This window comes from Ochotona princeps, chromosome 25, assembly GCF_030435755.1.
Source record: "Ochotona princeps isolate mOchPri1 chromosome 25, mOchPri1.hap1, whole genome shotgun sequence".
NCBI classification, from domain to species: Eukaryota; Metazoa; Chordata; class Mammalia; order Lagomorpha; family Ochotonidae; genus Ochotona; species Ochotona princeps.
This window is the reverse complement of record NC_080856.1, coordinates 19,951,336-19,974,701: the sequence shown is the minus strand read 5'-3', so window position 1 is coordinate 19,974,701 and position 23,366 is coordinate 19,951,336. Positions and strand designations below refer to the sequence as shown.

The 23,366-nt window shown below is 38.6% G+C and overlaps 1 protein-coding gene across 4 annotated transcripts in view; it reads right to left on the bottom strand.

Moving 5' to 3' along the window:
• The window catches only part of BRAF (B-Raf proto-oncogene, serine/threonine kinase), a 130,812-nt gene that overhangs the window by 26,159 nt on the left and 81,287 nt on the right, over positions 1 to 23,366 (bottom strand). For 3 of the 4 annotated variants that reach the window (XM_004594353.3, XM_058681373.1, XM_058681374.1), the window contains exons 9-13: positions 22,082 to 22,118; positions 18,128 to 18,264; positions 17,113 to 17,230; positions 13,596 to 13,680; positions 12,531 to 12,707 (exon numbers count right to left, since the gene is read on the bottom strand). In XM_004594353.3, the coding sequence (XP_004594410.2) occupies positions 12,531 to 12,707; positions 13,596 to 13,680; positions 17,113 to 17,230; positions 18,128 to 18,264; positions 22,082 to 22,118 (554 nt within the window). Of the gene's footprint in view, positions 1 to 12,530; positions 12,708 to 13,595; positions 13,681 to 17,112; positions 17,231 to 18,127; positions 18,265 to 20,294; positions 20,415 to 22,081; positions 22,119 to 23,366 lie in introns of all 4 variants that reach the window. The other variant, XM_058681375.1, reaches the window with a different exon arrangement.

Genomic DNA, 23,366 nt, shown 5'->3' with positions numbered 1-23,366 from the left:
AGTTCTGCAGTGATGCAACACAGATGCCAATAACAAGGAACGGTATCTGGGTCCCAGCTGAAAGGTTTTTCAAGATGAGGAGACCCTGTCTACTACAAAGAGAAGATGATCATGGCGAAGGTCCTACATCCTTCAGTCACAGCAAAGGGTTTCCTCTCTGACCTGGGTCCTTTCTGCTGTAGGTCAGGAAAACACACTGGGAGGTATGTGAAAATATGCAGACATGGTAATGAAGTTAAAAGAAGGGAGGACATAAGTATTCTTGAAAGACGATGCCAATTCTTGAACAAATTTGTTTCAAGAATATACAGCAAGAGTGAAATAGAAACTTAACAAAAGAGTTGAAAAGAGAAAATTTCTGGCCAGAAATATACAAGATAATTAACAAGATAAAAATTTCACTGTTGAGCTCAGGACATAACTAGATCAGAAGTTGAGCAATACAATCACATCATGTTGTATATAACAACATGAAATATCACCACCATATATATATGTGTAATTCTTTGTAGTTTACAAACTATTTCCCTATTTTATCTCATTTGGTAATTATATTTCTGTAGTACTTCTGTTAAAAACATCAAGAGCAGAAGTCTAGGTCTTTAAGAAGGAAGGCTAGAAGAAAAAGGGACTCTATACCTCTAGTCAGAAAAATGAGGTATCATATTCCAATCTCTTCATAATATGAAGTATAATTACTATGATTCTACAGAGGGTGAAATCAAAATGATTTCACAAGGATTAAGCAACTGTAATGGAAGATGTAAAAAATCTCCTCATACCTAGCTAGAGGTAGGGAAAGGAATAAACAAATCTGACTTTGCTATAATTCATATAGCAAAGCTACCAAGGACACAGAGGTCTAACCATTGTTTAGGATAATGAGATTAGACTTCCTTCTTGCCTTTTTAAGTGTTTTAGGTTTGCCTTCAGTGTTTCAGGTTTACAAAAGCACTGGGGGAGAACAAACACACTATCAACTAAACAAACATCACATTCTTTTGACAGGATTGTTAGGTTCTCCTTCCTTGAAAAAAAAGTGCCCACCTATACAATTATTTAATCTTTAAAAATTATTTAACTAAGTTCAGAGGCAGAGCCCCTTCCCATTGGTTCACAACTGAAACCGTCACAACAGCTAGAGTCAGATGGGCAAAGTCAAGGAGCCAGGAACTCAGTCCAGGTCTCCCATGTGAGTGGCAGGAACCTAACCACTTAAATAAACATCATCTTTTGCTTCCCAGGGTTTGTAACACCAACAAGCCTGAATTAGGAAATGGAGCTGGTATTACAATCAGGTACTCTCACACGGACCACAGGTGTTTGAACTGTTTTTTTAGTCATCAGACTAAATGACTGTCCTGGGAATAGTTTTATCTTTAGGTTGCAAAATCATCTCGTAAAATTTGTTCTATATACTACTTTAATTTCTTTTTAAAAAAGCTTTATTTTTATTGAAAATTCAGATACACAGCATCGCCAATGGCCGATGCTGCACAGATCTGAAGCCAGGAGCCAGGAATCTCCCTCCAGGTCTTCCACATGGGTGCGGGGTCCCAAGGCCTTGTGCCATCCTCTACTGCTTTCCCAGGCCACAAGCAGGGAGCTGGATGGGAAGTGGGGCTACTGGGATTAGAACTGGCACCCATATGGGATCCCGGCACTTTCAAGGCAAGGACTTTAGCTGCTAGGCCACCACACTGGGCCCCATATACTACTTTAATTTCTTATCCAAGATATAGTCTTTCAACATTCTGTTTAAATAACACTTTCTTTTTTTTTTTTTTGAAAGTGAGATAGTTGACTTTTTTTTTTTTAAGATTTATTTATTTTATTACAAAGTCAGATATACAGACAGGAGGAGAGACAGAGAGGAAGATCTTCTGTCCGATGATTCACTCCCCAAGTGAGCGCAACGGCCAGTGCTGTGCCGATCCGAAGCCAGGAACCAGGAACCTCTTCCAGGTCTCCCACACGGGTGCAGGGTCCCAAAGCTTTGGGCCATCCTCGACTGCTTTCCCAGGCCACAAGCAGGGAGCTGGATGGGAAGTGGAGCTGCCGGGATTAGAACCGGCGCCCATATGGGATCCCAGGGCGTTTAAGGCGAAGACTTTAGCTGCTAGGCCATGCCGCCAGGCCCTTAAATAATACTTTCAATATCAAAACTAAAAACTTCAGATCTGATCTAACAAAACCTGAGATTCATCTCCCTTGAGACAGGTATAAAGTTTATTCATTTATTTGCAGATTTGTTTACTTTAAAGCGTTACAGAGAGTTCTTCCATTCGTTGATTCATTCCTCAGATGGCTGCAATGGTTAGGGCTGGGCCAGGCTAATGCCAGTGGCTTCCTCTGGGTCTCCCACACGGTGGTAGGGGCCCAAAAATTTAGGCCACTTTCCACTGTTTTACTACATCACTGGCAGGAAATTAGATTGGAAGTGGATCGGCCAGGACATGAACTGGCCCAAATATGGGATGCTGGCATTACAGGTGGTAGTTTTATCTGCTATGACATAATGCTAGTCTCTATAACACTGATTATCACAGGTATTGTAATTATGATGATGGTCATAATCACTCTACGGACTCCTATTAAGATTATATTAAATTGGGCTTGGCGGTGTGGCCTAGTGGCTAAGGTCCTCGCCTTGATCCCATATGGCCGCTGGTTCTAATCCCGGCAGCTCCACTTCCTCTCTGTCTCTCCTCCTCTCAGTATATCTGACTTTGTAATAAAAATAAAATAAATCTTTAAAAAAAAAAAAAAAAAAAAAAAAAAAAAAGATTATATTAAATTAGAATTATTCTTGAATTGCTCCTATAAAGCATTTTCTCCCAAAGCAGACATTTGGCCTGGTAGTTATTTAGGCTGCCAGTTTGGATGGTTATGTCCTTCATCAGCATGCTTAGTTTGGCTACCTGGTCTTGACTCCTGACTCCAGCTTCCTGCTATTGGGGTTCCTGAGGCAGTGACAGCTCAAGTACATATGGTCCTGCTACTCACATGCGAGATCTGGGTAAGCTTTCAGCTTGCAGTTTGGCCTTTCAGCTACTGCAGACATACGGGGAATGAACCTGTGGACAAGAGCTCTCTCTCTTTTCAAAAATTTATTTATTTTTACTGAAAAGTCAGATCCACAGAGAAGGAGAGAGAAAGAGCTTCCAGCTGCTGGTTTACTTTCCAAATGGCCACAATGGCTGGAGCTGAGGTGACCTGAGGCCAGGAGCCTCCTCCAGGCCTCCCTTGCCAGGGTCAAGAGTATTTTCTTAGTAATAATTATAAAAAAAGTAGAAGGTATTTTGCCCACTGCTTTAAGGCTTTGTTTAGGGTCCCCAGTTCTATCCCAGCAGCCCCGCTTCCCAATCTTAAAAAAAATGCAAACATAGCATATCACATTGGAGTCAGTGCTCAACAATGGCTCCTGACTCCACACTTGGGATACAGTACAGCACGATCGAGTCCTGTGCCCATGTAGAAGACCTGGATTGGGTTACCGGATCACACGTTTCAGCATGGCCAGCCCTGTTGGCTGTGCACTTTTGGGGTATGAACCAACAGACAGGAACTGTCTTCCTCTTTTCCCCTTTCCCTGTTTCTCAAAGTCTTAATCTGGGATGTCTTTCAGACAATCAAGTAGACATGTTGAGCCAGAAGCTATGTTTACATGGTTTTCTTTTATAAAGATTCATTCATTTTTATTTGAAAGGTAGTTTTCACAGAGTGAAGGCAACAGAGAGGTTTTCCATCCTCTGGTTCACACCCCAAACAGCTGCACTGGCTATAGCTGGCCAAAGCCAGGAGCCCAGGTACTTCTGGGTCCCCCACATGGGTACAGGGGCCCAAGGACTTGAGCCACCTTTCACTGCTTTCTCAGGTGAAAAGAAGGGAGTTGATCAACTGGGGCATGGACCAGCACCCCTATGCGATGCTGGCACTATAGAAGGGAGGATTAGCCTGATACACCACCATATCAGCCCCTTTAAATGGCTTTTCAAACCATAACAATTGCCAGATAAGAAGTAGATACTGAACACAAGGACAACTAGGAGAAGTCATCTTATAAAAATGTTTATTTATGGGACTGGTATGGGGGTTCAACTGGCTCATTTTCTGCCATCCCATATGGGCACCAGTTCATGTCCCAGCTGCTCTGCTTACCCATCCAGCTCCCTGCTTGTGGCTTGGGAAAGCAGTTGAGGATGGCACAAGGCCTTGGGACCCTGCACCCATGTTGAAGACCCAGAAGAGGTTCCTGACTCCTGGCTTGGGACCTGCTCAGCTGCAGCTGTTGTGGCCACTTGGGGAGTGAACTAGCAGAAGGAAGATTTTTCTTCCTGTGTTCTCCTCTCCGAATCCTTTCCAACAAAAATAAATCTTTTAAAAAAATGCTTATTTACTTTCACCTAATAGGCACTGGTTTGAATCCTGGGTGCTCCACTTCTGAGTCAGCTCCTGTTAATGAGCTGGGAAGGCAGCAGTGAACGGTCCAATGGCTTTGGCCCCTGCACCCCTATGGGAGACTCCCAACCCCTGCTTTGGCTTGGCCTCACCGTGGTCGTTGCAGCCATTAGGGAAGTATCAGCAGATGGAAGACTTCTCTGTCTCTTCTATGTAATTGTGACTACTGAATAAATAAAATCATTTCAGAATTGCCTCATTTTTTAAGATAAGAAATAAAATATTAAGCATAGGGTCTTTTTTTTAATCAAAAGAAAAAAATTAGAATACTAATTGAAGTGAACCACTGGATGGAAGATCTTCATCTCCCAGCCTCTCTCTGTAACTCTGCCAAACAAACCAACCCAGCAAGCAAGGTCATCAGCTGACTGTTGGAGGTTCTGAAGTATAACAGTATCTAGGAGATAAGACTAAACAACTGAACAAACCCAGGAAGGATTGCTATCTGAACAATTTGAGGTTGTTTAAAGAGTTGAATAAACTGGACAAGCAACAGGATGTAATGGTTAAGGGAAATGTACTATGGAACCAAAGTGCTCTAGTGTGATCTTAATAAAATGGGATAATAACAGTATTCACTCTACAGGGTTATTGAGAGTAAATATGATTTAGTGTAAATAAAAATAGATCAATATCTAGCTTTAAGTGCATATGCTTGATAAAAACAAATAAATACATTACTATGTATAAAAATTCACAGAATATACTTGGTACAGAGGCAGTGAGTTAATAGTATGCAATACAGCCTGTATTAGAATATATCCATTGCCTAGTAAAACTGCACAGAGTAAGAGTGAATGAAAAGAGAAAATCTAGCACAATTCCATACTTAAGAAACAGTAACAAGTTATATTGTACAGAATGCAGAATTCTGAAGTAATATATATCAAAATTACAGGTATTTCTTGATTCTAGATTATCAATGTTTCTAATTTACATTTATACTGTTTGAATTTATCATAATGATATTTCCTTGTGGTAAATCTTACTTTGAAGTTACAAAAAACTCCAATAACAAAAGTAATTTAGGAATGATTTATAGTCTTATTATAATCAGTACTGTTGAAGAATTGTGTTTCAATTGTGTTTCAAGGGGCCGGTGTGGTGTAGTAGATAAAGCCATCACATTTGCTGCCAGCATCCTCTACGGGTGCTGGTTCAAGATCTGGCTGTTTCACTTCCTATCCAGCTCCCTGCCAGCGTGTCCGGGAAAGCAGCAGAATATGGTCCAAGCGCTTGGGCCACCACACACACACACGAGAGACTCTGAAGTAGCTCCTGGCTTCCAGCTTTGATATGGCCCAACCCTGGCTACTGTGGCCATTTAGGAATTGACCAATGGACGGAAAGCTTCTCTGTCTCTCCTGTGTAACCAAGTAAGATTGTTGCAAAATTGGCCTGATTTTTAAAAATAAAGTAAAATATTAAGTGTAGGGTCTTCTTTCTTAACTTTTTAAAAAATAAACAATTAGAACACTAAGGGTAAAGAAAAAGTGTCTCTCTTTTTTAAAGATATTATTTGTTTTTATTGAACATCAGATTTACATATATAAGGAGAGACAAAGATCTTCCATTTGCTGGTTCACTCCCCAGGTGGCTGCAACAGCTGGAGCTAAGCCAATCTTGGAGCCAGGAGCCAGGAGCTTCTGAGTCTTCCACATAGGTGCAGGGTCCCAGGCTTTGGCCCATCTTCTACTACTTTCCCAGGCCACAAGCAGGGAGCTGGAAGGGAAGTGGAGCTGCAGGAATATGAACTGGCACCCATATGGGATCCTGGCACGGCAAGGTGAGGACTTTAGCCACTAGGCTATTGCGTCGGGCCTTTAAAAGATATCTACTTATGTCCATATATTGAGATTCCTTTATTTTAATTGAAAAGGCAGATTTATAGCTCCTAGCTTGTGTCATGGGAAAAGAGCAGAGGATGGTCCAGAGCCTTGGGACCCTGCACTTGTGTGGGAGACCCGGAAAAAGTTTCCTGGCTCCTGGCTTTGGACTGGCTCAGCTCTGGCCATTGTGGCCACTTGGGGAGTGAACCAGTACATGAAAGATCCTTTTTTGTTTCTCCCTTTGTCTCCGTAAAAATCTGCCTTTCAAATAAAAATAAATATATCTTAGGAAAAAAAATGTGATCGTTCCCTGAGGTATAAAAAGAAGACAGAACCACAGAGTTATTTATTCATTATTTTATAATAAAAGTGACACAACTGACTTACCTTTTAAAATTCTTGTAAGTTTTATCTTTTAAGTAACTGAACCTCCAGCAATGTATACATTGAGTTACTGTGCTCTTATTCTGCTTATACTTTGGGATTTTAGAATAAATTTTGATGAGTAATCAGAGAAGATAATTTCAAAACTACAGTATTAAGTAGTTGTTTAAGTATTTTACAGACAATCTAGAGCTGGACTCTCTCTTGCTTGTTCAGTCCTCTGTGAGGAGACGGTGCGAAGGGGAGGAAACCCACATGAACAGTTACAAGCAAGCCCAGTAGGATGGCAGTTGGCCGCTGGGGGAGGAGAGGAGCCGTACCATCAGCACCTGGGGGGTCAAGTGCAAAGTCAGAAGGCTCAAGGAAAGACAGCTACAGGGTCGCTAAGAAGCTGCAAATTATCCAAACATGCTTTTTTTTTTTAAAAAGAACTGTTAAAAATAATTCCAAAAGAAAGTCCTAAGGATGACTGTAATTAGTATTCAAGATGGACAAGCACTGTAATGGGAAGGGTTCCACAAGTGTCATCTGACACATGTGAATGGAAAAGAGAAAACAGAAACAGGCAACTAAACCCGAGACTGAAATGAGTGAACAGACATCAACAGGTAAGTCTAGATCTGTTATAAAGTTGTTAACAACAGGTAAGAACTGCTTCAAGATTTTCACAATCATTCCAGTTAACCTTAAATCTGCTAGTCTTTACCTTAGGAAAGATTTTGATTGTCTTATAACAAGAGAAATACAGTACTAATACAAAGCAAATGGTGTGCATTAGTCACTGATGTAAGAGATGAAAACATGGCATCTATTTCAACAAGAATCAACATACATGTAGGAAAATTTGTACATTTTAAAAATCTAGGTGTCTGAATTATGCCACATAACCAAGTATGTGTAGTATGTATGACAGTTCATTAAATGTTTTTACCAAACATTCCTTTAACAGATCTTAAGGGACACAGTGGGTTTGGGGCCCAGTGGTTAGGACTCCCGTGTCGCATGCTGGACTGGCAGCTCTGATGTCTAATTCCAGCTTCCTATTACTGCAAACCCTGGGGAAGAGCAGTACGGTTCAGCTACCTTGATCCCTGCCACTGCTGTGCACACCTGCGTTTGGTTCCTGTGTACACTTGGGAAATGAACCAGTAGGGTTCTATTTGGCTTTGTGTCTTCAATAAACACAAACAAACCAAAATTCTGAAAAGTGATTTAGTTCCTGGTCTACTTATTCTAAAAATTAAACCGAAGTAACTGAAAAAGCTATAATTTCCAGGGTAGTATAAATAAAATGTTATTTTAAATTCTTGTTATCATACAAGTGTTCCCTAGAAAGCAACTTTCTTCTTTATTTTAACATAAATTAAAGAGAGATATCTGCAAAGAGAGATCTGCCATCTGCTGGTTGACTCCCCAGGTGGTTAGGGCAGGGTCAGAACAAAGTCAACAGCCAGGAACATCTTCCAGGGCTCCCACATTGGTATAGGGACCCAAGCACCTGGGCCATCGTGCACTGCTTTCCTTGGTGTATTAGTAGCGATCTGGATTGGAAGTAGGGCAGTGGGGTCTCAAATTGGTGTCCATACAGGATGCTGGTGTCACAGTCGGCAGATTAACTCACTCTGTCACAATGCTTCTCCCTGAAGAGTGAAGAGAAAGTTTCCCCTTTTCTCTGAAGAAATGATAGATTTTTGGGGGTGAGGTAGAGGTATAATCACTTCTTGCACTCTGCCTTTCTCCTAGTGCCTTTCCCCTCATTCCTCTACCTGTTCTGGTTTCTCTCATTCACCTAACAGACTTCCTTTCTAATACCTGGGTCATCCAGAGACAACTTTTATTGCTCAGACTATGCAACATGCCTAAACTGTGTACAAGATCAGAGTAAGTAGATGGATTTGGTGTGAACTGTATGGTGGAATCCCTGATATAATTCTCTTTGGGTCTTTCCTCTTGAACTGATAATATTTCCCAGAGAAGACTCTTTCAGTCTACTCTTCCAGAAGAGCATGGCTTGATTGCTAGCACCTTGGGAGCCAAACAAAAACAAATGGATGAAGACATTCATCAGTAAGCACAGAGTCAGTCAATCACCCAATTAGGTAAGGTATTCTTCATGTAGCAAAGTTCTCCCTTCACCAGAACAAACATGCAGTTTACTGCTAAGACAGAGGTGAGACAGTCACCAAGCTTTTCTTTTTCTTTTTTTTGCGTTTGAAAACTTGTTTTTATTTAGACTTACTCCTACATTGTAATTGACCCTGAGCAAGTTGCTCAATTTTTTTTTTTTTGGAAAAATGATGCCATCGTATAATTCATGAGCACATGATGAATTCAACTTGAGGAAAGAGATTATGTGGAAGGAACCAAACTGAAATAAAAACATCAAAACACATGGCATACAGCCAAAAAAGCAAACAATCAATCAAAAAAACAGTACGGATTGGATTATTGGAGTTACACTTTCCATGTTGGCTTCCTTATATGAGAATATATGGTATTTTTTCTTTTGTGATTGACTCATTTCACTGAGCATAATGGTCTCTAGTTGGGACCACCTGGTTGTAAATAGAATAATTTCATTCTTCTTAATAGCTGAATAATATTCCATGGAGTAGATCTACCACAGTTTCTTTAACCACTCTTCCTTGGACGCACATCTGGATTGTTTCCATGTCTTTGCTATTGTAGATTGTGCTGCTGTAAATATAGGATTACAGATCCCCTTCTCACATGCAGATTTCACTTCTTTCACCAAGCTTTTCAAACTGTGTTTTCATCTTACCTCTGTATACCATACCCATAATTAGTATTGCCATTTCTTAGGATTCTGTGGTATAAATCAATTTGGATTTTGTTTCTCCATTGCCAACTAATTATTTTGCTTTTTGGATCTACCAAATCCATGATAACTTTTTCATCTACTTTTCAGCTTTTTAAATTGTTGCTGCTGGGGTGAGCATTTTTGCTTGAGCAGTTGAGCTGTCTCTACCCCATATAAGAGTGCTTTTTCTTTTGAGCCCTGGCTCTGCTCTTGGTTCCAGACTCCTGTTCATGAGCATGCGGAGAAGCAGCAGGTGATGGTTCAAGTTATCAGGTCCCGGCTGCCTGCATGGGAGATCCAGACTGAGTTCTGGCTCCTGGTTTCAGTCTGGTCTAGTCTGACCATTTCAGGCATTTTGGGAATGCATCAGTAGAAGAGAAGTGTTGTCTATCTCTCTTAAATATACAATTAAAAATTTTTTTGTTTTATTATCATTTTTTAAATTTTTATTTTTGAAATTTATCATACAATTCTGTATAGTCTGGGATTCCCCTTCCCCCAACTACTACCTCTCCAACTGAGTTTTCCCATAAAGTCACAACTCTTCATAACGAGTTACAATTCCATCAGTCTGCTATCTAAGTGTGCCCCGACACTGCTGGTATAGACAGTGTCAGTCCATCATCCCACTGTCTAGATATATGCAACACTTTCACTGGGAGTCCAGCTTTTGTTTGGAAGCAGAGATGCATGCTGCACTGTCTTCACATCTGGATATGGTAGTCTCCATTACTCCACCACTATACATTCCAACGTGCATGATGGATTCCTTATATTAGAGAGAATATATGGTACTACTCTTCTTGTGACTGACTTATTTCACTGAGCATAATGGTCTCTAGTTGGGACCATCTAGTTGCAAACTCTGTAATTTCATTATTTTTAATGGCTTAATATTATTCCATGGAGTAGATGTATCAGTCTCTCTAGCCACCCCTCTTATGATGGACATCTGGGTTGTTTCCATGTCTTTGCTATTGTAGATTGCTATAAATATAGAATTAGATTTCCTTCTCATATATAGTTTTAATTTTTGGGGGGTATATTCTTAGGAGTGGGATAGCTAGGTCCACAATTTTCTTTTTTAACAAAAGCTGTTGAGGCTCTCTGCTTTAAGCCTGAGAAGGCAGTAAAGGAGGGCCCAAGTCCTTTGGCACCTACATCCACTTGGGAGACCCAGAAGAAGCTCCTGGGACTTCTCAGGACTAGACTGGCTCAGCCTTGGCTGTTGCAGCCATTTGGGGAATAAACTAGAGGATTAGTAACTCCTGTCTCTCTCTCTCTCTCCTTTTCTCTGTACCTATGCCTTTCTAATAAAAAGAAAACAAATCTTAAAAAAAAAAAACAGCAGTAAAATATTGGGGCCAGTGCCATCTCTACCTATAACACCAACATGCCCTATGGGCAGCAGTTTGCGTCGTGGCTGCTCCATTTATGATCCAGTGACCTGCTTGTGGCCTGGAAAACTAGTGGAGTATGGCCCAAGGCCATAGGCCCCTGTGTCCATCTGGGAGACCCAGAAGAAGCTCCAGGCTTTGGATGGGCCCAGTTCTGGCCATTCAGGGAGTGAATCAGTGAATGGATGATCTATCTCTTTGTCTGTCCTTCTCTCTGTAAATCTGCTTTTCCAATAAAAATAAATAAATCTTAAAAAAATATGCAATTGCTTGTAATCATTTTCTCATTCGTTCATTTGGCAGATATGAATGAAGTGTGTATTATAGGCCAGGTCCCATTCTAGGTACTAGGTACACAACAAGGAACCTAACAAAGCTCCTGGTCTCACACAGCTTGCATTCTAGCATAGAATAAAGTCAGAAACAGTTAGATATCATAAACAAAAACAAGGATGGGGGTATAGAGACTGACAGGATGGGAACACAGTTACACAAGGTGATCACAGAAAGCTTCCTTTGAAAGGGAACATTTGAATACAGACCCAAGGATATTTGTACTGTGAGTACTGCAAACAGCCAGGGACAAGGATGAAAACCTAGAGAGGGGAGTATGCTTGGCCAGCTGAAGACAGCTAAGAGACTGTGGTAGGGGAAGAGAGGACGCTTTGTCTTTCAGAATGTTTACTAGTTTTTTTTATTTGCCATGGTTCATTCATTAGAATAGTTTAATATAATCTTTTGCACTGGAACAGATCCAGAGTCTAGTTTCTCCAAAAAGCTACGCTGGAAGTCTAACAGTCTAAGTGGGAACAGTGCTAGGCATTCTGGTCGAACTTATTAGGCTCTAAATGAGAAACATAGTGCTTAATTTTGAGAGAGAGACGTACAATGTGAATATTTAAACTCCCAATCTGATTTTGAGTTCTAGCTCTGCACTTACTTCCCGATTCTGAATCACAATTATAGGTGCTGATACTCTGCTACTCCTTTATTCCAAGTTCATAATGTAAAAGCATAATGGTTATAGGAAAGAATTCTGGACTAGGAGTCAGAAATTCTGAATTAAAACACCTTTGATGACAATTAATTCATGACCAAGTCATTTAATGATCTGATTTTTTAAAAAAAAATCTCCTTTTACACATTATAAAAGGGATACAGGAAATTCTTGCATGTGAAAGCAATTTGTATATTACAAAGTAATAAGATACATACATAAAGTCTCTTAAGAGGTTTATATTTATATTTAATTAGGCTTACATTTTTCATTTAAGTGCTTTCAAAAAAATTTCATTGTTATATCTGTACCTAAGGAGTTGCATTAAAATTGCTCCTGAAAATTCAGTTCTTTATTTTTGCCTATTTTTGTTTTCTTACTCTATTTTTAGCTAAATCACTGAGTTTTACACAAAAACTTGTAGTTACATACTTATTATCAAATACTTGATACAGGTTTTGAAGACTGCACTAGAGAAAATATTTTCAGTGCTATAGTGGTAATCATTAAAGTGCCAGTATTTTGGCAGACAATAATTTATAAAGCAGTTAGCAGTTTAAGAGAGTTCAACAACAGTCTTCAAAACATCCTCACTGGTTTTCAAAAGTAACTTACAAGAGATTTAAAAGAATGGAACTTACTCCATGCCCTGTGCAGTCTGTCGTGCAATGTCTATAAGTTTGATCATCTCAAATTTGGTCTCTATGATGTGCAGATGGTGATATAAACTGGAGCCCTCACACCACTGGGTAACAATAGCTAGTTGTGGTTTTGTGGAATAGCCCATGAAAAGTAGGATATTTACATGTCGTGTTTTCCTGTAAAAAGAAATTTGACAGTAAATGTTAAATGTGAATAAACTGTAGCCATTATTTAAGAAAGAGAGCCAATATATTCTATAAGTTGTATGTATCAGAATAATGTGTAAACAACATCAACAAAAACCCAGAAGAATAATACAAAACTCCCTCCTTCATTCAAATTTCTTAGTATACTTGAAAAACAACTTGAATTTGCTTTTCAATGCCTTCAATCCTGGGCCTTTTCACTGAGAATTAGCCAAACCACTTACTTCACGCTATTTCAGTTTTTGAAAATTCTCTTGTGTTGAGACAAAAGTCATTTTTCTACAACTTCCACAAATGGCTTCCCTATTTTGCTCTCTGGAATAAATCAATGTTCACACCCATCAGCATACATGTAGGCTGGGTCAAGGGGCAGGTTGGGCTGAGCTAAACTACAGTACCCGTGGGTATGCAAAAGAGCCAGATGAGATATGGGATGGACCAGGCAAGGCCACAGCAAATGCCAGGATGCACAATAATCAGATCTGAGAGCAGGTCTGGAGGATTACTGGGGTTACCTTGACTAGGCTACGGCACCTGCTGGTGTGTGTGAAGAAAGGGCCTTGTCTCTGAAGTGGAAAAATTTCACATAACCAGAGTATGATATTTCTATTAATTCCACCTATTATTAGATCTTCTACCAGCTACTACATGCATATAATATTGCATATAATTTAAAATATAAATAGAAAATATATCCAGACATACTGTTTCTATATAATTAGAATAATTATCTTTTGAATTTTTGGATATAAATATTTTGACTAAGTCTACAGAGTTAACAGTGGCTACTACATAAAAGCAGCAATCAGCAAAAGAACAACTCTTTTCTTTGCTAGTCAGGAATTCTCAGAAGCTCACCTGAGTACTCCTACTTCATTTTTGAAGGCCTGTAACTGCTGAGGTGTAGGTGCTGTCACATTCAACATTTTTACTGCCACATCACCTAAAAGGTAATTGTCATTCAAATGTCATTCAAATGTTTTAAAAATATAAAACATTCTTTGGTCTTTTAAATAATTATTATAGTTCCCAAATATATAGCCTTATTACTCTGGAAACAGACTGTACTTTAAGTGCCTAGAGCATAATTTAAATTTTTAAGGTTTTTTTTTTTTTTAATTTTTATTTGAAAGTCAAAATTTGTAGAGGAGAGACAGAGATCCTTCATTTGTTGGTTCATTTCCCAAATGATCAAAATGAGCTGGGCTGAGCTGATCGGCTGGGACCTGAACTGGCACTCTAACACAGGATACTGCTGTCTCAAGCAGTAGCTTAATCTGTTGTACCATACTGTGACTCCAAGGACATGAATTTTTTTTATATAAACACTAATAACCATGCTCAAATGTTAATACTTTAAAACACTAACCCAGAAAATATTCAACCTTGTGTTTTCCCTGGAAATTTAGTTTAACCAATTATACACCATGATGTTTTCCTATTCAACAAATTAAACGAGATGCATTCACTAACTGCATCCTGAAAATAAATAGAGATGATATACCTTAAGAGCTTGGCTTAAAACGGTAAATGAGCTGCAGCAGCCTAAGCTTTGCCTGCAGTGCTGGCATCCCACATGGGTGATGCTGGTTCTAATCCAAACTGCTCTACTTCTGATCCAGTTCCCTGCTTGTGGCCTGGGGAAGCAGTTGAGGACGGCCCAAAGCCTTGGGGCCCCTGTACTCGTGTGGGAGACCTGGAAGAAGCTGCTGGCTCCTGGCTTTGGATCGGCTCAGCTCCAGCTGTTGCAGTCACTTGGGGAGTGAACCAGTGGATGGAAGATCTCTCTTTCTGTCTCTCCTCTCTGTAATTCTGCCTTTCAAATAACAACAAATGAAATCTTTAAAAAAAGAACATCTATATTCACTGAAAGACATATAATATTCATAGCAATAACTTTTAGCAGCCCCAAACTGGAAGCTATCCAAATGTTTATTACACAATTGATGAAAAAGAAATTATAGTTATAAAATAGAATACTGCACAAAGAAAAATGAATGAAAACTATACACCCAAATATAGATGCATTTTTATAAAAATATTCAGTCAAGGGGTTAGACACAAAAAAGTACATATACTATATGAATTCTGTTAAGGTCAGCATAGTGGTGATTCTTAGAGGAGAGATTACTATCTTAGGAATACATGAGGAAGAATTCGGAAGTGTTAGCAATATTCAGTTTATTGACCACAGATGTGTAGTGTGATTTTAGCTTCCTGTTCATGTATACACTCTTTTTAAATATTGTACATGTAACTTTCAAAACTTAATTTCTGCCAATTACCAAAATAGTAGCGCTTATTTCATCAGCTGTACCATATAAATGAACATTCCTATTCAAAGCATTTTGAGACATGAAGAAAAAAGTCTTATCATCTCTTGTGAATGACTTCATATTCAAGTATATTTATATACAAGGTGTCTTCAAAAAGTCAATGAAGGGCGTAGCTAATCCTCCACCTTGAAGCGCCAGCATCCCATAGAGGTGCTGGTTCGTGTCCTGGCTGCTCCACTTCCTTTCCTGCTTCTGATGGCCCTGTGAGAGCAGCGGAGGACAGCCCCAAACCCCTGCTCCCACATAGGCAACTCAGAAGAAGCTGAGGGCTCCTGGCTTTGAATTGGCTTGGCTCAGCTCCAGCCATTTGGTGATTTGGTGAGTAAATCAGTAGATGGAGGCCCTTTCTCTCTTTGTCTCTCCTTCTCTCCGTAAATCTGCCTTTCCAATGGGAAAAAAAAAAAACCTTTAAAAAGTCTACGGGAATGGACATTATAAAAAAACCTATGTGAGGACTTCAATTTTTTTTTGCACCAAAATAAGGTTATATATTTTTACTGCTTATTCTGATAAGTATCTCATACTACTAGGCTTCTTTTAGTATGTTATGCATTTATGGATGCATATGAGAAAATAACCTAAAGAGATATACACTAAAATGCTGGGTTATTTTTTCAGTTATTTATCTCTATTATTCATTTGAAAGGCAGGGAGGCACAGAGAGATCTTCCAGCTACTGGTTTACCCCCCAAATATCAGCAACATTAGGTCCAAAGGAAGCCATATAGGTCCTTTCACATGATGACACAGATGAAGTACTTGAGTACAGACTGGCAGGAAGCAGTCAGGACCTGAACCCAGGCACTCCACTGTGAGATCAGGAATTCCAAGCGATGTCTTAGTCACTGTACCAAATACTCTGAAAGTGACTTCAATGGTTTTGTCACATATTTTCTAAGTAGCTGGACAATGTGATGCATTGCATATGCTTTGTAAAATTTAATATACCGAAGATAACTTTCCACATCAATAATTTGGCTCTACTGCATCAATTTGTAATCACACGTAGCATATCAATTCTTTTATGCTCCATCAATGTGCACTTAACTTTCTTTTCATTGCTATTAAAAGTTTGATGGATGTATTTCACACATATCTGTTATTCTACATTATTTCCTCAGGAAAAAGTCCTATAAATAAAATCAACGGCCATTCTGCCTTCATGAAGGTTTGTAACAATTTCTCATCTGAGGCATTACAATCACAATTGTGTGATTGATTACAAAAACAGAAAGCTCCACTTCATCTTCTTAAGAAGTACATAGATTTCCATTTTTTGAATTTCTTATTCTTTGCTAACCTTTTTTTATTACATACTGATCATTTATATTTCTTCCTCTAACAAGTACATTTTAAATATGTTCACTGTGATTTATAATATAAGATTACCCGCAGAAAAACTTCTATAAAAACTATTTGAGGGATTAGTTATCCTGGAGGATCCTCATCTCCACCCCTTCAACAACCAAAGAAACTCATAAACATATATATGAGAGGCAAAGAGACGAGTGAGCAAATTTATGAGCATTCCCGCTGCCAGCTCACTCTCCAAAGGCCAGGCTGGGGCCAAGCACTGAAGTCAGGATCCAGGAATCTGCTCAGCCTTCCACATGGGTGGTAGAGATTCAATTGGCCAAGCCATCACAACTGCCTCCAAGGGACTGTGCTGGCAAGACATGCAGCCAGGAGCCAGAGGCAGCACTGAACCAGGTACTCCACAGGAGACACTGGTGTAAACCCCAGTATCCCAAGTACTAGGTCAATGGCTGCCCTGAAGATCTTCATCTTTAAAAATTATTATTAAAATATAATGATAGGAGACCTGGTCTGAACCTGATTTTTCCTATTATTTTTGGTTGGAAACTTCTGATAGAGAGTCCTGGTATGAACTTATTTTTTCCTCATAATTTTTGTTAGAAAATGTTGGAGGACTCTTGCATCTGCTCAAAACAACTTGATAATGCAAACAATAAACATTATTTTAAAAAGTTTTTACACTTATTATAGCTTGAGATAATATTGCCACTTGACATACATACCGTGCCATTTTCCCTTATAGACGGTTCCAAATGACCCAGATCCAATTCTCTGTCCCACGGTAATCTGCCCATCAGGAATCTCCCAGTCATCACTTGAATCCCGTCTACCAAGGGTTTTCTTGATAAAAAAAAAATAGTGTAAAAATCAAGCAAAATCAAATAAAAAAAGAAAACCTGAAGTTTTACACTAAACACATTACTCTATAAGAGACATAAATTTAGGAAGACAATAACAGCTATTAAAATGGATTTCTAATATTAGTTAAAAGTATGATTCTTCAATATAAAGCTCAAATTTAAGACAATCAGTATTAGGAAGGCAACATTTTATAAAACAAAGTTACTGTACTTGAAATAAAATAAGTTGCATTAAAAGAGCTTTGTATCACTTGAACAACTACTGGGGCAACAAAAGAACTATATATTTAGGACTGGCTTCAGCTCCAAATTCCTCAAAATTTAAGCGAACACACTGTGATAACTACTAACAATTTACCTAATTACCCTTTCCTAACCTTGGCTAAACGTCATGTATCTTCTCTGATCCAGTCTTTCAAAAAAAAATCAACAAACGCAATTATTTTGCCAGAGGGAAGGGCCTATCTATTCAACTAATTCTACTGGCAGAATTTCAAAATACAGATTCACTTTGCAACAGAAAGCTAATTTTTTTGAATAGGGAAGAATGTCACTTGGCAGATATTTGACTTCTAGACTAGATTTCAGAACACACATCACACTTGGTAAATATTAACTTACCCTCTTTTTTTCCTATTTTAAAAATAGAACACTATGGTTATTCTTCCAAAATTGCCCTTTACTCAATTACACTGAAGATGAAAGCAAAAATCAGTATTGTAGGAATAGACTTTCAATAAAACCACATCAGCAATTATGTTTATTTGATTATGGAAATTGTGTCACATCTAGGCATAATGTTTCTAAAAGGTGCTATTAAATTTTGACACAATGTAAAAATGAAAGAAGAGGAAAAAGAGAGCTGTGACGTTCTTACCATTCGACTCCTGTCTTCTGAGGACGAAGAGGACTTCCTTTCCCGCTGAGGCCCGGGGGATTTCTGTAAGGCTTTCACGTTAGTGAGTGAGCCAGGTAGCGAGGCGGGGGGAGTGGCAGATAAACCTGTGGTTGAGCCTAAGTGTGGTGAAGAGGAGGACGTGTAAGAAGGAGCAAGAATGCTACTGTATCAGGGGGCAGGGCTGGGAGGAAACACCATCTTTCAAACGATGATCTTCAGGAAAGGATGGGCCAAAAGAAGCCTCACTTACTTCAGTGCTTTAACTTCTTTAGTTTTCTAACTAATTTAAGACATTAACTGTCAGCCACTTCGTTTACTGATACAGTTATCCCCCTAAAATTCCCAAGTTTGTTTCTTTTATTAAAAATACTTCAAACCAAACTACAGTTTATATAGCATTTCAATTATTTTATAATATCTCAATAACCAGCTGATTAAAAAATAGATGGAAACCACCAAATGCAACATTTTTAAATAATGGCCTTAACTTTGAAAACATCTGGCTTTTTCTTATTGTATTAGTCATTAAATTTAAGTGAATCCAAAACTATAAACTATTATTTAAGAGTTATCACTTACTGTCACTGATCCCTACAGACTTACACCACTAACCAAAGCGTTTTTGTAACGTGGGTGACAAAAGCAAATGCTAACAAACCTAAGCAGATTTCTTTAGGTTTTCTGAAAAACCTTTTTGAGGAAGAAATACACAGCACAGTTGCTCGGCCGAGCTCCTTGTACAGACACTAACAGTGCACAGGCCTGGTGAGCCTGGCGAGGTATCAAACTCCTCACAGGCAGACGCTGCTGGCCTGGGCTGCACCCTTTCCGATGGGCACTTCTTCCAATGTTGAGTCAGCAGCACGCATCTCACAAGTCCGCCTACAGTAGTGCATAGTTCAGAGCAACGACTCCTAGCAGCGCTGGAGTACAGCTGAGAAGGGCTGAGAAAGCCAGGTAATATTTCCAAACACAGAAAAAAATATTCACATATTTGTTTTTAAAAAAAATCACTACTACTCTCAAGGCAGAAAAGAGTGACTAGTTTTCAAAAACTAAAGATACTTGATGCTATGTAAGTATCAAATTTGGGTGGAAATTTTATTACTACATTTACCATATGATCATGTGGCATTTCCATAATATTATATGCAATTTTTCTAAGAGAAAATGGTATTTTGAATGTCAGTTAACATAATTTATTTTCTACTCTCTGTCTGAACTGCTTGATGAGGCTTTGCAGTGTTGATCTACTCAGTGCTGAGTAGGTAATTTTTCAGCTTTATAATAGTATTCAATACTGAGAAACTTCCATCCCATTCTATAGATTTTTTTCAGCTGGGCTGACTGAACAAAAATCTACAGATCCAGTACTACACTCAGATTAAATAACAAATGCTAACTAGTGGCAACAGCGAGTGCATATAAATTCTTTTAAAATGTTTACAGCAAGACACTAGTCCCAATTTTGACTTGATTTTAAAAATCAATTAGTTATTAATTAAGGTATATGACTAAATGAAATGGGATGGTGAAAGTACATTTTTAATTTTTCTTCCTTTTGGAGCATAATTAGAAGCATAAATGCTTCTCAAATTTTCTGAAGCATTCTGAAATAGCCAAAATATATTATAAATCTTTTTCTATTTTTAAACAACTCCCTGCCTTTGATATGATACACACATCCTACAAAAAATAGCAAAGAACATGCTACTCTTATAATATCTTGAGGGAAAAAGCCAAGTACCTCGTAAAAAATATCATAATAGAGGTTTCTATTTATATTTTTAGTTTCCTATAAACCATAAAAATTGCTAGTAAATATTAATGGATCATCCTTCCCCACCTTATTTATTCCCGCCGAGTTTAAAAAGTTATCAAGGCCAAAATAAGATAACAATAAATATGGATTTCCCAGCTGAGAATGTTCTTGCTTTAGAAACTGATGACAGACAGCACACAGAGAGCTGGTGCAGGTGAGCATGTGGGGGAAGCACATTCAGAGCGTTCAGCCAAGCCAAGCCACAGTTGAGCACTGAAAACTCTCGCGCTTACAGACACACACTGTGAGGGTGAGGCACAAACAGCATCTGTACTTTACATTTAGTTTGCTTTGGGTGAAAACAAGAAAGAAGAGCCCAACTACCTCTGAACACTGGGCCAGGCTCAAAATCAAACACTATTTCACTGGGGACAGAATGTAGGAGGGGACTGGGAGTCCGGGATTGGTATTTCCGAAGACAGCGCATCAGCTGGTTCAAAGGGGCTGTTAGAAGAGAAAGAGAGGGGCAGGCAAATACAGAAGACAGACACACAGGAGAAATGACAGAAGTAACGGGGGATAAGGAAGATCAGCCAAAGCTTGCTTCACTAAATAATTCTGGACGTTACAAAAGGCCTGCTTCCTGCTTATTTTCATAAAATCCTAATGACTTTTTAAAAACAACTTATACAAACGGCAAGGAATGCCACTTAATTCCAGGCATTAAGCAGGCTGTGTTTATGACAAAGTTAACTCTGTGATTCTAACATGACGGCAACACTTAAATGCTGGATGTATTGGGCAAAATTATCAGAAGCCACAGCTGTAAGACATATGAAAGTCAAACTTGCAGCAACGTTAACGGCAGGATTCATGGAATCACAAACAAGAAAACAAAAAGCAAAACAAAACCCCTGGATAACTATGTGCTACAGTCAATATTGAGTCCAGAGCACATAAGGCAGGCTTATCATATTTTTGGTAGCTACAGAAACCCAATAAAAGAGGGTTTATACAATATTTACTCAATATTTCAGTATTTTTGAGTCTGAACTTCGAGATTTTGAGGATACAGGGTCATCGTGAAGAGACCAGCCCTAAGTGTTAGTACATGTCATCTTCACGTGCAGACAGCGAAGAAGGGAAGTATAAGGTTCCTGGAGGACACCTTGACAACAGTCTCAAATACCATCTCTTGAAAAACATAAAGGTTAAAAATCCCCAGTATTTTCTTAAGCAATGCTGCAATGGTTTGTGTGCTACAATGAATACTACATGAAAATTCTGCAACAAGTTCCAATTCAATTTTTTTTGTTCATTTAATTTACTAACTAGGAAAAGGGCAACTAGAAATTTCTACTACACATCCATTTGATTAAATGTATACTTCAAATACTTAGAAAAAGTTCACATGGTTGATAAAGTTTGACAAGTAGAGAAACTGACACAGGTAACTCAAGGGATCCATGCAAAAATGATTAAGCAAAGTAAACTTTTATCTGGTTCAATGCTCAGTCTTTATCAGAGCCATCCAAATGAAATTTAGCAATTGCAGCCTTGGAGATAGTTATAAACTAATCAAGTGGGTAAAATGATTCAGGATTTCTCTTTAGTGTGGTTTTCAAAACATACGTAGCACACTAAAGATTCCTTTTATGTTCTTTCATATTTACACTTTTGCTCTAATTAAAAAATTATTAGTGAGAAATAATAAATAGCATAGAAAAAACAAAAACAAAAACAACCCTGCGCTTTGGGGTTGGCGCATTGGTTTAGCTGGATAATTCTCCACCTCTAAGTGCAGGCATCACATACAGGCACCGGTTTGTGTCCTGGCTGCTCCACTTCCCACACAGCTCCCTGCTTGTGGCCTAGGAAAGTAGCAAAGGATGGCTCAGGCATTGGGACCTGCACACCCATGGAGGACCCAGATGGGGTTCCTGGCTCCTGGCTTTGGACTGGCTCAGCTCTGGCCATTATGGCCACTTGGGGAGTGAACCAATAGATGAAAGATCAAAAACCAAACCAAAACAAACCAAACCTGAGTTTTTCTCTACACATTTTCTCTGTGTCTGTGACTCATGAAAGAAGCAAGTATAAAGGAGTCAAGCAGCAAAGCAATTGCATTTTTTCCTTGAGGTTCTTTTTTTTAAATGGAAACCACTACTTACCTCCATCACCACGAAACCCTTGGTCTCTAATCAAGTCCTATAAATAAACAGTAATGTATATTTACTCAAAGCATATAGTAATAAAATAACAATACTGAATTCCCATTATAAAATAACTGATTATTTAAAATTAATGTCTTACAATTACTTCATAAAATAGAAAGAATATGAAATTAATAGGTGAACATGATAAAATTTAAATTTTGTAGCACTTGCCAACCTAATCTTACATTGAAATAATTATAAGTCCCAAAGAAATAATAAAATCCATTTTAGGTCATTTAAAACCAGTGGCTTATCAATCCTTTAAAAATTTTACTGGCATATATTAATAGCCATCCAAAGGTTTATAGCCTTTGATCCTGTAGTTTAACTTCCGAGAGCTTTTGCTAAAGAAATAATTCAGAAGAAAAAAATGATACACACAAAGATGTTCAGTGCAGCACTGGGTCCAATATATTTTTAAAGAATTAACTATTTCTCTGTTGTTGAAGGCTTGCCCCCCAAAAAACCAGACCACAAAATGCCCGAGGACCCCGAATCTCAAACATTCTTGGCAGACAGAATTCCATGGGAAGTAAACTTCCTGCTGATCCTGCAGGCCGCCTTGCTGCCGAAGTGTGCCTAGGGAGGTGTGAGGCGTGCTCACCACCTTCCGCCTCTTTTAGTGTCTGTGGCATAAACATATCTGAGTACAGACAAAATTCTAGTAGATGCCTTTTCTAATTAGGTCTGTTTTTTTTTTTTTAAACCAGTATGGTTCCTGTAACTCATGTTTACTTTTCCTGTTGTCTGAGACCTGGTGATTGTTTTCCAGCCCCCTTGTCATCTATCGTTACAGTAGCTTGTATGCTATTGTTTACTTAACTGGTAACTTTCATCTGCCTGATTGCCCTACAAAACTCATGGTATAAGTTGCCCAGTGTAACTCAACAAAACGTGCACTGGTTCATCTCACCTTTGCATTCCCTGTGTCCCAATTCTCGGCGTCGTCAACACTAGAGGGACCCCCAAGACTCTATTATGGGTATTTTGATAAATTATGATTAAGTAAATTGTAGTGCATCAATTTAATGAGTTTAATGGCTATTTACTAAAATATGAAATGTGAATCTTGAAACATGTTTGTAACAATAAAAATACAAAAGCAAAAGTATATTGATTACAATTACAAAAATATCGACGTGTATGAACATACTAGAAGGGAAGTAATCACAGTTCAAAATAAAGCTTTTCGTAGGGGGTTGGCAGTGGGTGAGTCTACTTGTATGCTATTTGGATTCTG